General features: G+C 39.7%; 1 protein-coding gene and 1 pseudogene across 1 annotated transcript; one reads left to right on the top strand and one right to left on the bottom strand.

Annotated features, from left to right (window-relative positions):
- The first annotated feature begins 4,280 nt into the window (after positions 1-4,280).
- Positions 4,281-9,340, top strand: LOC136697629 (phospholipase A2 inhibitor CNF-like). The gene is made up of 6 exons (XM_066672841.1): positions 4,281-4,316; positions 4,670-4,738; positions 5,448-5,561; positions 6,043-6,186; positions 6,612-6,716; positions 7,177-9,340. Exons 2-6 carry the CDS (start codon positions 4,690-4,692, stop codon positions 7,374-7,376), a joined length of 612 nt encoding a protein of 203 aa, XP_066528938.1. The 5' UTR covers positions 4,281-4,316; positions 4,670-4,689; the 3' UTR covers positions 7,377-9,340.
- Positions 9,341-13,526: 4,186 nt separating this feature from the next.
- LOC136697616 (epidermal differentiation-specific protein-like) lies at positions 13,527-14,530 on the bottom strand (annotated as a pseudogene).
- Between the last annotated feature and the right edge of the window lie 438 nt (positions 14,531-14,968).

The raw sequence follows: 14,968 nt of genomic DNA, 5'->3' as shown, positions 1-14,968 counted from the left end.
TGCTGCAGAACATAGTGTCACTGTCACACGACTGCAGGGTCCTGGGGTTGAGGGTTCGAGCCCCGCTCCAGATGACTGTCTGCGAGTAGTTTGGTGTGCTATCCCTGTGTCTGTGTGGGTTTCCTCCAGTATGAGACAGCATTGTGCCACCCCACCTCTAAACAGAACACTAAACAGAACACTGCTCTATTGCTCAAAAGCCCAAAGCTGGAATGAATGTCCTTGACCTTTCGTGCTAAGTGGCTGTATTCACCACTAGTAAAGTGAGAGCACATGCTAAACATGGTAGTAGTATGAGAAGAGACTGTCAGACTGAGGGAGGTGATTTATAGGGGTTCAAGAACCTACTTTTTTGATGGAGGAAGGACTAACAGGCCGTACTGTCACTAAGGGTCTCTTTATGCTGATGATTAATAGGATTTCTCATCAGAAGCAGAAGATTCAGTCATGGCCCTCAACAAATGTCACTTAACAATATTTTTCCTCTGTTTTAATAGTTTAGAGAGTTTTCTGCAGAGCCAGTCTTCCTTGCTCCATCTATAAACTCAAATAACACAAGCAGTTAGTGTTCTCCTCCTAGTGTGTTTAGCAAAATTTTGTTGTCTTAGGAGAAGTGAAACAAGAAGCCTCCAATTCCTTTACCCTTCACACTCTCAGATTGGTGGGACTGAGTGTGATTGAGGATCTTAATTTGGTGTATGAATTTTTGAAAAATAAATGTGTGGGTTAAGCTTATGAACTGAAAAAAAAATTGAGAAATTACCAAACTACCAAAATTACCAAACAATTGGTCTTGTTTCACAATGTGTTTGTTGGTAGGCTCTAGATCTACACAATAATGTGCCATTCTTCAAAATATGTCAAAATATGAAAGCCACAATTGACAGTACAGTGGGGGAAAGATATATAGCAGGTTGACACTTATTTCATTCATGAAAGGACACATTAAATGGTAGTTTTGGGGAGGAATGTGCCTTTCGGGCAACAAGGACCTTTCACGCAAACTGAAAACACCTGAAGCATGAAACAACATGTTTAATGAGGATCAGTGGGGGTTCAGGACATGGGAATTCACTCAGTGCTCACTAACAAAATTATTTCAAGAGTTGGTCTTTTCAAAACAAAATCCTGTCTGAGCACACATATTTGCTGTGTTTTTAAGAAAACCGTCACCCAATAATCAACAGGGAGCCCTTCTCCCTCAGGTATTTGTCAGAAGTGGAGACAGATCAAAACAGCTCATGTTATCTCACATTTTGTGTCCCAAAAATCACTGGTCTTGTGTGTGAAGATTCTGTATTAAGACAGAAGATTTCTTAATATTTTGTCATCTTTAAAAAGATACAAGTATGAAGAGGCGGAAGAATATAGTGCAGTGATACACAACATTGCGTTGGCAAAACAAGAAACACAATTATAGTTTTGGGGAGGAATGTGCCTTTAGGGCAACAAAGACCTTTTACATAGGCTATTAAAATCGGGAGCATAAAGCAACAGGGTTAATTAGAATGAGTGGGAGGTAAAGGCATTGGGATCCATTCAGTGCTGAAGTCATATTGCATGTAGTTTTTGGCCATTTTCCACATATTGTGAATATACAGTACCAGTCAAAAGTTGGGAGACATCCTATTCAATTGTCTTCCTTTATTTTTTACTATTCTCTACATAAATGTAAATGAATGTGGAAGACATTAAAACTACGAAGAAACACATATAGAAGTATGTAGTAAACAAAAAAAAAAATTGCAGATTGTATTCTCTTAATCAGCTTCATGAGGTCGTCACCTGGAACGGTTTTCAGTGAACAGCTGTGGCCACATCGAGAGTTAATTTGTAGAACCTCTCCCTTCTTAATGTGTCTGAGACCATAACTTGGGTTGTGCAGAGGTAGGGGCTGGTGCACAGCTCTATAAAGTGAAAAGCCCTATTCCACCAATCACTAATGAGAAGATGTGTTTGACTGGTACTGTATATATGCTTCTGCATGTGCTGATGATGCTGCTCTTCAGCCAGTTATACCAGGCAGGGTCTGTATGCTAGGGAGCCTAGCAGAGAAATGACTGAGAGAGAACTCCAAACGTTGAAAAGCACGAACAATAGATGGGAATATTGCCCTATTCCTGCTCCATAGGTGAGGATTCAAACAGTGAATAAACACTTACAGACAACTTCAGCCACAGTCTCTTCTTACTCACACACACCGCTCCACCTCAGAAACACTGTGCTCCTGAACCTGAATAAGCAAAAGAAAACAGTTCTCCAGAATCATCATTCATTTTAACTCATTCAGAACATGTACCGTGTGCTCTCTGTACCTCCAGAGCTCTTCATTCACACTTCAGCAGCTGTTTATACACTGCTTTTTGTTTCTTTTGTTTGCTTTTTGCACAGGTGTTGACCAGAGTAGGACGGAGGCCCCTCTTCAGTTCCAGTTTTAACTTGCCCTCACCCATGTCAGGTTTCTATTTCCCCTCGAGGAATCCCTGATATTATCACAAGGGTTGTTCCATTACTGTATGACAGGCTCTTTGGGAGTTTTTTCCTGCCACTGTCATCTTGGTGATTCCCATTTAAAGCTCGAACCTGGAATGCTTTGTGGCAACACCAGCTGTAACAATAATGAATGTAATGTAAAAAGTAATGAATAAAACTTAAATGAACAAAGTCTTGGACTATTGTCTATTTCAACACATGAAAATAGTAAAAAATAAAATTAATCTGTTTGATCCATTCAAATATCCATTTAAATATACATGCAATATTTTTCTTATATTCTGATTTTAATTATATTTTCTGACTCTTTATTAATTTATTATTCATATATATATATATATATATATATATATATATATATATATATATATATATATATATATTGCTTATGACAAATCAAGTAATCTGGAAACTATTAAGTAGAGTTCACCACCCAAGCCTCAAACCACGTGTCCAGTCTCAAAATGGTTTATTGACTTGTGCCACCACTGCTTGCACATTTTGGTTTTCGGGTTTTCACAAGTGAGTTGCACCACAAACGTACAGGAAACCATTTCAGTTTTGGAGAAAAGCCCTGCAAAGTTACAACAGTCTTAACAAATGTGATGGAAATGATTCATAATAAATTAAAGGGATTGTTAATTTCATCTATATCAGCAAAAGCCATATATTTTTGTGTGACTAACGTTGTTTTCCCTTCTTGAACACTCTGTGAAGGCAGCAGGCTTATGTGTGTATGTGTGTGTGCTGGCACATCTTGACCTTCAGTTTCCTTCCTCTCTGTACTGAGTTGAGATAACTGAAGCTAGTTGAAACGGTCTGAAAAGGGGGCTCTGGGAGTGGAATGCATCAGAACATCACAGTTAGAAACAGAGTGAACACCTACGTAATGTAACTTTGTTCATGGCCATATGAGACAATAGAATGATAGTTGTTTTATAATTAAGGAGGGGCTAGGAGTATAAAGGCTTTTTGAGAAATTGTTCCAGGGGAGAAGGAGAATAGAAGGGTCTATGCATAGCATTTCCTTACTCCAATAAATTTGTTACTCACTTTGGTACCGACTCAGAGACTCAGTTTTTCATTTCTGTCACAATTTTCCACCACACATATTAGACTGACAATCTCAGTAAAAGTTATCAGAAACTATGGGTTGATGAAGAGGGATGTCATGTGTGGAGTGAAAATAATTTGCTTCAGTTAGGGTTGTATAGTTCACAGTTGACACCACACTTATCGTCACTCTGCAATTAAAAACATGCATCTCTGTGTGTGGATGCTTAGTACTGTTTTTCTACATCATTGGAACTCAGCAGCTGTCTTTCACACTGTGTGAAAATTACACGACAAATGGCCCAATAGAAACACTCCAAAATTACTCTGAATAAAATCCTTTGAAATTGACATCCACTGAAAGTAAAGAAGGTTTTTTTTTATTTCTCCTGTAAAGTTAATATTTTTGGAGATGCATGTTTTTAATGGAAGAGCAATGATAAGTTTTGATCATTTTCTGAGAGAAAAGACATGGACACAAATGAATTAAACATAAAACTTGGCCAAGTGTTGAGGCAAATTACTGCTTCTGTAAATAAATGTTGGTCACTGAATTTGGAAGAAAGATTTCATACAATAGTGTGCACCCTGATAGGGAAGAATACACCTATTATCACTTCGAAATTCAGCAGTGAGTTTGATTTGGCTGGGTGGGGAGGCGTGGTCTGTGCAGGTATGTGCACATAGCTGTAATTAAAAATACCAGTTTATAGCTTAATCACTGTTTGTCCTAGAGTTACTGGACACAGAGGATTTGTGAGCTAAGGCTGGTGAGTTGATAACATTGCTTTCACCTGAAAAAAAAAAAATAGGAAAGGAAGAATTACAACAGAGGAATTAAAAAAGAACAATGAATCTTGGTTAATTGCCTGCACCTCATGTGGCAGAGGACGGTTTGTTGGTTTCAAATACTTTTACAAAAATTAATTAATTCATAACTTAAAAGAACTGATGCTGTATTCAATTTTCCTTTTTTATTTGATTAATTTATTTGTTAATTGTGTGTGTGTGTGTGTGTGTGTGTGTGTGTGTGTGGGGGGGTGAGTGTGGAAAGGAGGAGGTTATCAAAGCCACCTAGTTCAGGGGGAATATCAAACACATTTCTGTTTTTCATTGTTTTTAGCTTTCTGAATTCATCCTGCGATGGAAGTGAAATCTGCTCTGCTTCTCATCACTTTGAGCTTCACCAGAGGTACAGAGAAATTTTTATAACTATATTTAAATACATTCATAAAGATTTGACATCATTTCACACCTCCAGCTGCATTTTATTATTACTATTTTTGGGGCACGGCAGCAATGGCCTGGCCGTGCATGGACAAAGAGATGGACACCATTGAGGTTAATCATTACATTTGAAAGTTAAGAAAAGATAAGATTAGAGTCTGGTGTTGGGTCATGGATGCGGTTAGGGTTAGGATTAGAGTCAGGGTTAATGTTAGGGTTAGGATTAGAATGAATTGTGTGTGTATGTGTTAATTGTGGTTATTTACTGTTGAATATCATAGAGAACTAAGCCGTTTTTCTTGTTTTAATAGCAACATTTTCTTTTTGGCTTCATAGTTCATAGATAATTATCTTTAAATAAACACATTCTATGGAAATGAAAATCCTTTTCATAAGAAGGAAAAGACAATCTGGACAATCAGCGTACCATGTTTTGTGGTTTTCCTTTGGCCCATTCCTTCTGAAGCATGCACAGAGTGTAAAGATCAGCTGGGGTTTACAGACTCTGGCCAAATGTCAGGTTTAGTTCCATTAGTACTCTTAAGTAGGTCTAGAGTAAGAAGACACCCTCTTCTTCTCTTTCAGAATCATTTTTGTTTAAAGAGGTGTGAACTGATCCAGAAGCAGGCATGTAAAAACAATGCTTTGGAAAATAACTGCTCATTGTTCTCTAGGTTTCGCCCTGAGATGCCATCAATGTCTACAATACCTTCCCCTGAGCTGTACACCAGAGGATAGTGTGACCTGCCAAGGCGTGTGTAGCAGCATCACTGCCACCATAAGCCTGGGTAAGACTAAAATATGGAGATGACGGACACTGTAACATTGTTTCAAATATGATCTGATCACTCCTCCGTCGTTGGTCCACCTTGAAGATGTAAAGTCAGAGACAGTAGCATCTGTCGCTGCACAGTATGTGTCGGTCATCATCTAGTCCTTCATCAGTGACACAGGACGCTTTCGGCTGGATGTTTTTTGTAGGTGGATTGTTCTCAGTCCAGCAGTAACACTGAGGGGTTTAAAAACTCCAGCAGCACTGCTGTGTCTGATCCACTCTACACCAGCACAACACACACTAACACACCACCACCACGTCAGTGTCACTGCAGCGCTGAGAATGATCCACCACCACATCACACCTGCTCTGTGGGGGTCCTGTTTGAGTCATACCACAGTTAGATGGAGTGTGAGTGGCTGAGAGGTGTTCTGCCAAACTTTACGTTACACTGCACTACAACAGACTAATTTCTCTGTCTGTGTGTTCTGAAGGTGGTGCAAACGTGGAACACACTATGAGTACTTGCATGCCCTCCATGTTCTGTGTTAAAGGCAGCATAAACTTAGGCCCCCTGCAAGGGACCATCAACACCAAATGCTGCCAGACCGATCTCTGTAACACCCAATCAGCACCAGGTAAGAGCAGCAACTCTTTTAAAAAGGTATTCAATGTTTTCATGTCATACAGAACAAATCCAAGCTCTGTCTCTTTATCTGTTTTCTTGGTTCTCTTTCTTCTCCCTTCTTTTTGACGTTTTTACTCAGTGCTCTTATTTCTCCGTGCTAGTTGTGTCTGTTTTGCTGCATTTAACCTCGTCTTTACGCTCTCACATAAACACGGGTCCAGCACTGTTATTGGACAGACTCAGATGAGTGGGCGGAGCCATTCTAAGGTCTCTGCACTTGACTTGATCAGAAGTGGGGCAGAACCATGTTAGTGGACTAGAAAACTGACTGTGGGGAGGTGGAGGGTTTGGTGTATGAGTTGGTGAATTCCAGATTATTTATTATTATTAATCAAAACGGAACAAGTCATTCTTTTACATTATGTCTCCTTTAAGCTTTACCAAAGCAGCCCGCCAATGGGAAGAAGTGTTGCGCCAACAACAACTGCTCAGAAACTGTGAATTGTGTAGGAGATGAAGATCGCTGCATCAATGGATCAGGTGAAACACACACACACACACACACACACACACACACACACACACAATCTTTTCACACTGAGTTTAAAACAATATTTTTCTGTGGCTTGCGATTTCTTGACATCAGGAACACCACAGTGGTGTTGTAATAGGAGGTTTCATCTCTCATTGCTCACTAGCAGCTCAACACACAGCCACAAACTTTCACACACATCAAGCCGAGAACAAGAGTAATTATACAAGAGCCAAAACAGTAAGTTTGACTAATGTAAAAACTGAAAAATCAGAAAGTATCTTAAATAAAAAACCCAAAAAAAAAACACCAATATTCATGAAACATGTAGAAACTTATTCAAAAATGAAAGGTTATTGACAAAAATATCCACCTTTAATTTGGTTGACTAATATTGAAAAAATAAGTTGGATAATTATATTTTATAATTTGTCTCTCTCTCATTCTCTCCCTCTCTCTCTCTCTCAGTTTCCTATGTGGTTAAATCTTCAGTGAATGGGTGTGCGAGCAAGAGTATTTGCGATGGACTCTTGTCCATTACAGATTTATTTAGCATAACCAAGGATGTGAAGTGCTGCGAGGGGAATCTGTGCAACAGCGCTGAAGGGGTTAATGTGAGTCTCGTCATCATGGTGTGCTCTCTGCTCTCCTCAGTGCTTTTCCTCTGAATAAGTGTCTGTCACTAAGGGCCCCAGCTCACTCAGATCTGCTTTTAGTTTCACTGTGGAGATTTTTAAAGGTGCGCTCAGTCATTTTACTAATGATATGGTAGGTGTTTATTAAAGTGCTTTTATATTTTTTTAAGTATATTTCGTCTGGGATAAGGAACTGCTCTTAACTGTAATAAAAAAAAAAATATTGGGGTAAGCTCCACACAGAAGGTCCACCTCATGCCCTCAGGTCAAAGTGACTGATTTCCCCTTTAAACGTTAACAAAAAATGTTTCTTAATGGAACAAAAACGTGTATCGCCAAACGAGGAACATTAAAGAGGAAGGAAGGAGAGAGGAAAGAGAGGAACTGTATTTACAGTTTCACACACTCACCTGGTCACACACACTGTATTTACAGTTTTACACACTCAGCCTCTCACTTACACCTGTATTTACATTTTCACACACTCACCTGGTCACACACACACCTGTATTTACAGTTTGACACACTCACCCTCTCACACACACCTGTATTTACAGTTTCACACACTCACCTGGTCACACACACTGTATTTACAGTTTTATACATCCAGCCTCTCACTTACACCTGTATTTACATTTTCACACACTCACCTGGTCACACACACTGTATTTACAGTTTCACACACTCACCTGGTCACACACACTGTATTTACAGTTTCACACACTCACCTGGTCACACACACTGTATTTACAGTTTCACACACTCACCTGGTCACACACACTGCATTTACAGTTTTACACACTCAGCCTCTCACTTACACCTGTATTTACAGTTTGACACACTCACCTGGTCACACACACACATGTATTTACAGTTTCACACACTCCCCCTCTCACTCACACCTGTATTTACAGTTTTACACACATTCTGTAAATTGTTGTGAAATGTAACTGAACCCTGCAAGAACGGCAATGAAATCTGTGCAAATATGACAACACTGATCCTGCTGTAATCTTCATCTTCTTCTTTTTCTGGGTGGTGGTCTGTTGTAATCCTAGTCTCTAAAAGAAACCTGATCAAAGCCTCAGCTGACCCTGAATTAAACTCTGAGAGATGCTAATGCGCTACAAAAAAAAAACAAAAAAAACAAAAAAAAACATGCCTTTCAAGACCTCTACATCCAACAAACTACAGTGTGCCCCCTGCTGTGGAAATACGGTACAGGGTCTGAATCAAACTTAAAAACTATGATTCAGTGAGAAGTGTTTTAATGCCTTGGATCACAAATCAGCCCAATGCATGGAATCTCACTTCTGCCACATACAGATAAACTAGATTACATTGAGATACTAAGTTGTCATTTTGAGATGCTGTCCTATAACTTTGAGATACAAAGTGATTACTTTGAGATAATTAACTGATATTTTGAGCTACTATGCACTATTTGCTGGATATTTGTAGCTGTTTGTAAATGAAGCACATCACTTCAGCTACGTCCTTCTGATTGTGTCTCCACTGAAGTTGATTATTGTGTAGTTTCTTCTCCAAGGTTCGGAGTCTTATCCTGATACTGTGTGAATCCTCTAAAAGCACAAAAATCTTATGATTTATGAATCCACGTTGGAAACAGCCCTCAATGATGGTATCCATTACCTCTTTGTCTCTGGCTGTACCTGTGTGGTACTAGAAAATATTAGACACTATCTCTGAGATAGCGTGTCAAAACCATGATTAATGTCTGAAAATATTGAGATATACTGAGACTTGGTATCACAAACAAATGACAGTATATCAGAATATCACCATTCCACTGCTCCACAGCCCAGTGCTGGGGGAGCTTTATCTGGAGGATTCATGGCATTGAGCATGTGTAGCTGCTTCAGTATGTCTCAAGAGTTTCTTGGGGGGTTATATACACAGCATGAGATCACTGATCAGCCATAATATTAAAGTCACTGTCTTGTTTCTACAAACCCTTCCTGAAAAGTCACTTTCTAAAAATGCAATAAAAATTAAAAACTGGAGTTTGTTAAATTTCTTGACTTTTTTAACTGATAATATTGCAAAGGAAACTTTTGTGACGTGTTTCATTGAGAAACCTAATGGTATTTTGTGAATATGAAAAACAGCAGCATGTGGCACATTTAACACCCACAGCAAAAACACTGTTCTGGAAAGTTTAACCTTTAGCACTTTAACTGGTGACAACTGAGGTCATCAGCGTTGGAGCATGCACCAAAGGTTCTGGATGGTTTCAAAATTAGACGTCTATTGCATTGGACTGCTCCCTTGCAATAGGCGGTACAGCACGTTCATACTTAGCACCTGGCTCCTCAGATATTCATTCATTCATTCATTCAATGATTGTAACCCTTATCCAGTTCAGGGTCGAGGTCGATCATTGTGCACAGGGCATGAATACAACCTGGAGGGGGTGCCAGTCCTGCGACACTACCTGCTGCACCACCGTACCACCTCCTCAGCTATTCCCCTTTTTATTTCCTAAAGCCTGGAGGTGTAAGAGACAGAAAGATGTTTAGCACCTAACGCCTCACTTTTTACTCTCCTGTTTCAGTGAGGCCTGTATTGGTAACCAGTGAAAATATAATTTTTACCCTTTTGTCTCACCTTACTAGTATGAAGAAAAAGTTTAAGTTGTTGGTGCTTAAAATATTTTTTCAACTGTTTTCGGTGTGAATAACTAATAGGCAGAAAAATAATGCAGAACATTGTAGTCTCCAGAACATATCTTCATCTTTTATGTTATCATCCCCCTTAGGGCTTATGTAGTTTAGCTTTTCTGTGCAAGAATGGGTCATGGTTTGTAAGGGTTGGCTCTAGTGCTGCTCCTGCCATGGCCATTAGGGGAGCCATTTTTTCCCCTTTTTTCTATTTGTTTCCTACTAATTTTATATTTTATTTATGAACAGTGTAATTCTGCTTATTTAATAAAACTGTATTAGTTATTTAATCATTTAATTCCATCAGTCAGATTGGTGACCATAAAAATCAAGTTAATTGGAAATTTAAATTAATTTAAAAAATCAAGTCACCAGTAATAATACTGAAATAAAATCTCTCAAATGGTCAGTGTAACAGGTTAAGTGTAAATTATCATATGACCAGAGCTAACATTTTATGTTTCAATATTTTGATGATAATATGATTCCTCCGGGTGACTGTCTGTGAGGAGTGCGGTGTATTCTCTCTGTGTCTGCGTGGGTTTCCTCTGGGTGACTGTCTGTGAGAAGTGTGGTGTGTTCTCCCTGTGTCTGTGTGGGTTTCCTCCGGGTGACAGTCTGTGAGGAGTGTGGTGTGTTCTCCCAGTGTCTCTGTGGGTTTCCTCTGGGTGACTGTCTGTGAGTAGTGTGGTGTATTCTCTCTGTGTCTGCGTGGGTTTCCTCCGAGTTTTCCGGTTTCCTCCCACAGTCCAAAAACACATGTTGGTAGGTGGATTGGAGACTCAAAAGTGTCCGTAGATGTGAGTGTGTGAGTGAATGTTTGAGTGTGTGTCCCCCTGTTGATGATGATGAGGGTGGAGTTGCTGAAGTTGAAGGTATCAGTGACAGAGCCTTCATACTCAGTGGAGAAGTTTTGTTCCTGTTCTCCATGGATCAAGCCGCATATTGAGTTGAGGGTAACAGATTTGGTCTGCTTTTCCTTCTGGTCCCAGAGGAACCCTCAGTTTTAATGATTGCTTCAGTGGACAAATGTGAGACACTCTGTCATTGAACCAGCTGTAATTAGCCACGTCTTGAGAAGCCCTGACCCCATCTGAGCCCCTCCTCTGTTATCCCCTTGACGGCATGGGTTTCTTCCCACGCTCCAAAAACAAATGGTAGATGGATCAGAGACTCAAATGAGCATAGGTGTGTGTGTGTCGCCCTGTGAAGGACTGGCACCCACTCCAGGGTGTGTTCTTGCCTTGCGCTCTGTAATTCCAGGAAGGCTCCAGACCAACCTCTAACCTGAACTGGATAAGGACAATGAATGAATGAATGATTTCCATCAATACCCTACATTTAGTCTGCATATCCATGCTGGTTTTGATATTAAACACCATGTTATTTTGTGAGAAAGGTTTCAGTACATGTTTCGAATCTCAGGAATGGCCTTACAGTGGTTCAAATCCTGTTTTACAGATCATGTACAATTTGTAAATAATGTATTCACTAATTAACTAATCACTAAGTGCGATATGGAATCCCTCAAAGTTCAATTTTTTAGGACCAGTATTATTCACGCTATACCTGCCAATAACATTCACTGGTGACACATAAATGTGCATGGGAGCCAAACCTGATAACCTTAGATTACAGTAAATAGAGCACTGTGGGGAAAAAAGCATGCATTGCTGGCTGTTGCTCAACTTCCTTATTTTAAAAAGTGAGAAACCAAATCTCTGTTTTTTAGATACAAATGACGCAAGTAATAACTGTTCAGGCTCAACGTTAAATCACACAGCTTTCTCTGTTGTACCTGGTGGACTCCCCAGTCTCTTACCACCACCAGGTCCTAGTGCTGGGCTGCCTTTTCACTCACTCCAAATATTCCTGTTTCCTACTTGTGTGCCACTATGAGGCTTCTCCCAGCACCATCCAGCTCAGACATTTTAGTCACAACACATGTTTTTGCAAAAACAGTTCACTAAATTCAAGACTGCAACTAGATTACTCAGTTTCAGAAACTATTTCTCGTCGGCTCAGCATTGGTTATTTCACAAGCTCAGCTGGACGCTCTGAACTCAATAACATTTTCAAACATATTATATCTCACAGAGAGAGGACGGCTGCTGAATTTGTCTTATTTCACATGAGTGTAAAGGGAAGTGGTGGGGATACATTTTGCCTCAGGCCAAAACTAAACATGGAGAGGCAGCATTTAGCTCCTATGCCACTCATAAATGGAACCAGTCGACTGAGAATATTAGAAGAGCCCCAACTTTAGACACTTTTAAATCAAGACTTAAAACATTCCTGTTTGAGCAGCTACAGCTCAGTTTAAAACATTCTGCAGTTTTATTCTGTAACAGGACTTTAGTTCTTTTCCTTTATTGTATAATTTAAATAGTTTTAATTATTTTTATTTTCATTTAATCATTTTACTCTTTTTATGTAATTGTTTTATTGGACTTTTATCATTTTTATTGTTTTTTTTTTTTCTGTTAAAGCACGTTTAATTACTTTTGTATGAAAGGTGCTCTGTAAATAACCTTGCCTTGCCTTGCCTAATTGTAATTCTTAAAATCAACAAAATGTCCTTGAGCTTCTTTGTTCTTTGGTGGAAGATAATCTAGTATTTACTTTTAAATAAAATGAACAAGAAAAACACTGACAGACCTTCGCCAGACCTTCCAATGACAAGGGGGTGTATTTTGGGCTTTCCTGTGTTTGAAATGCCAGAAATATCTCTGTGACAATGGTTATGTAGCTTGCCTAGTTTTGTTTTTTTCTAGTTTTGTTGTTTCTCATTCCATCCTACCTGTCACCATAGTGACCATAAAATCCAATCCATCCTTTCCAATCCATCCTAATGCAATACGATCCTTTTACTTGCTCAATGATGTACCAAGGCATTTTTAGCAAAATAGAAAAAAATACAAAAAATAAATTAAAAATAAACAATAAATTGTCTCAATGAAATGCATGTTTAATTTAAATTGTCACGTTTCCAGAGCTTTCTTTGTTTCAGCTGTTTTGATGATTATTGTCATCACTAGTCTAGAATGGACTGGAGACACTGATGCAGTATGATTACATCAAAGAAGACAGAATATATTATAATTGTTTTCATTTGTTAGTATTTTATTTGATTTGGGGCTTATATTATTCACAAAAGATAAAGATCATCAAAGAAAACTTCAAAACATTAAAGCTTGCATTGTTTGGGCTATTTAGAGACATTCAGGAATCTCAAGGTCTGCAAGGAGGTCTTCTGATTTCAATGCTGGATGTTCCAAAGTGCCTGTGTCCTCAAAGGTTCACTGAAAACAAGAGAAAGCAGGATTATTAAACAGGTCATTAGACATTAACACTAATTAATCATCAAATCACTGGTCACCAAGTTAAAATTTGCAATAAACAAGAAGTGTGCATTAAAATGTACAGAACTGTGTTCTCTGTACAATATCACCAAAATCCATACAACTCTGAAGGAATCTGCTCTGTCTTACCAGCTGCTGCTCTAGATTATTTCCTCCTTGTACTCAGCGGTGATAGAGTTACCGGCCTGGCACCTGTACTCCCCAAACTCCACCGAGCTGTGGGTTCCACTCTAAATGGTCATCTTGACCAGGACCTTCACGTCCACTTCCTTCCTCAGCATGTTGACAGTGAGTTTGGTGCGGGGAGGGATTTTGGTCGGTAGGTAGATGCGGATGCTCTTTCTCTCGATCCTGGTGTTGCTGCTTCCCTTCTCCACAGTGAAGGTGTTACTCAGGGAGAAGTTCCGCTCTGCCTTTACTGGACTTATATCTATGCTGAAGGATGCTCCCAAGGTGATCTGGGTGGAGTTGCTGAAGCTGAAGATGTCAGTGACAGATCCTTCATACTCTCTGAACAACTCGGTGGAGAAGCTTTGTTCATGTTCTCCATAGTTCAAGCCACATATGGAATCGATCATAACAGATCTGATCTTTTCTTCCCTCTGGTCCGAGAGGATCTGAGTTTTATGGTGGGCTTCCCCAGTTTCAGAGGGCGAAGGTGAGAGAGTTTGTTGTCAAACCTGCTGTAGTTAGCCACATCTTGAGAAGCCCTGGCAACTACCTGAGCACCTCCTCTGTTAGGGTGCTCGTAGAGGACCCATGTTCCTCTCTGCACCTTGTGGGAAGATGCCACATCTTGGAAAGTGTCATAGGCCAGGCTGGTCTCAGTGCTGAGGATAATGCTCTTGCCTTCATAGTTGGGGTGCTCATAGAGTGTGATCTGAGGATTTATCAGGTCCTCGGTCACTAGCTCTAGGGAAGAAAAGGTATTGTCGGACTCTACTTTGGGATATTCTCCTTCTTCATAAACATACTGAGACCCAGTATAATGAGGATGTTCATGTGCCACCCATGGATTCCCGATCACCTTCAGAGAGGAGATGCAGTTGTCAAAGTTCTCCGCCACTAAGTCGGGGACAGAAGAAGTGTACTCCCTGCTGATGCCATCGAAATTGAAATGCTCATAAACAATGATCTGGATCATGGTGTCCTCCCTGTAGTCAGTACTGATAGAAAGCGCAAATCTGTGTGCACTGAGTGTGCAGAACTCCTGATTTAAATAGCAGTCTTTGGCTGGGGAGGAGTTCAAGGGATAAGCAAAGACTACAAAGCTCAAATCTACTGCAGCAAGCATATAGCAGCAGCTTTTTTGAAGCCACAGAAGGTTTAATATATTCAACTTTGATCCCACCTTCAGGGCTCAAGACAGCAGTGTCATTACTTGTAGAGCGAGGAACACTCAACAGCTCAAAGCTGTGTAGCGAATACTCTAAATGCCTTTTCAAAATGTATTTTCATGAACCAGTGCTTAGCAGACTTCATTGCACATCTTAAACACGTGTTCGGAGGAGCTATATGTGTGAACACAAATATATCGGGTGAATATAGCCAGTAAAGTTCCAGAATGGTATTGTATCTAATG

The sequence above is a fragment of the Hoplias malabaricus genome, chromosome 5 (assembly GCF_029633855.1).
Source record: "Hoplias malabaricus isolate fHopMal1 chromosome 5, fHopMal1.hap1, whole genome shotgun sequence".
NCBI lineage: Eukaryota > Metazoa > Chordata > Actinopteri > Characiformes > Erythrinidae > Hoplias > Hoplias malabaricus.
This window is presented reverse-complemented; position numbering and strand designations above follow the sequence as displayed.

What these genes read in the sequence shown, in the direction of transcription:
- LOC136697629 (XM_066672841.1), top strand. Translation starts at nt 4,690, where the DNA reads ATGGAAGTGAAATCTGCTCTGCTTCTCATCACTTTGAGCTTCACCAGA. An exon ending in CACTTTGAGCTTCACCAGAG is followed by an intron (nt 4,739 to 5,447) that starts GTACAGAGAAAT and finishes ATTGTTCTCTAG; the next exon opens with GTTTCGCCCTGAGATGCCAT. An exon ending in TAACACCCAATCAGCACCAG is followed by an intron (nt 6,187 to 6,611) that starts GTAAGAGCAGCA and finishes GTCTCCTTTAAG; the next exon opens with CTTTACCAAAGCAGCCCGCC.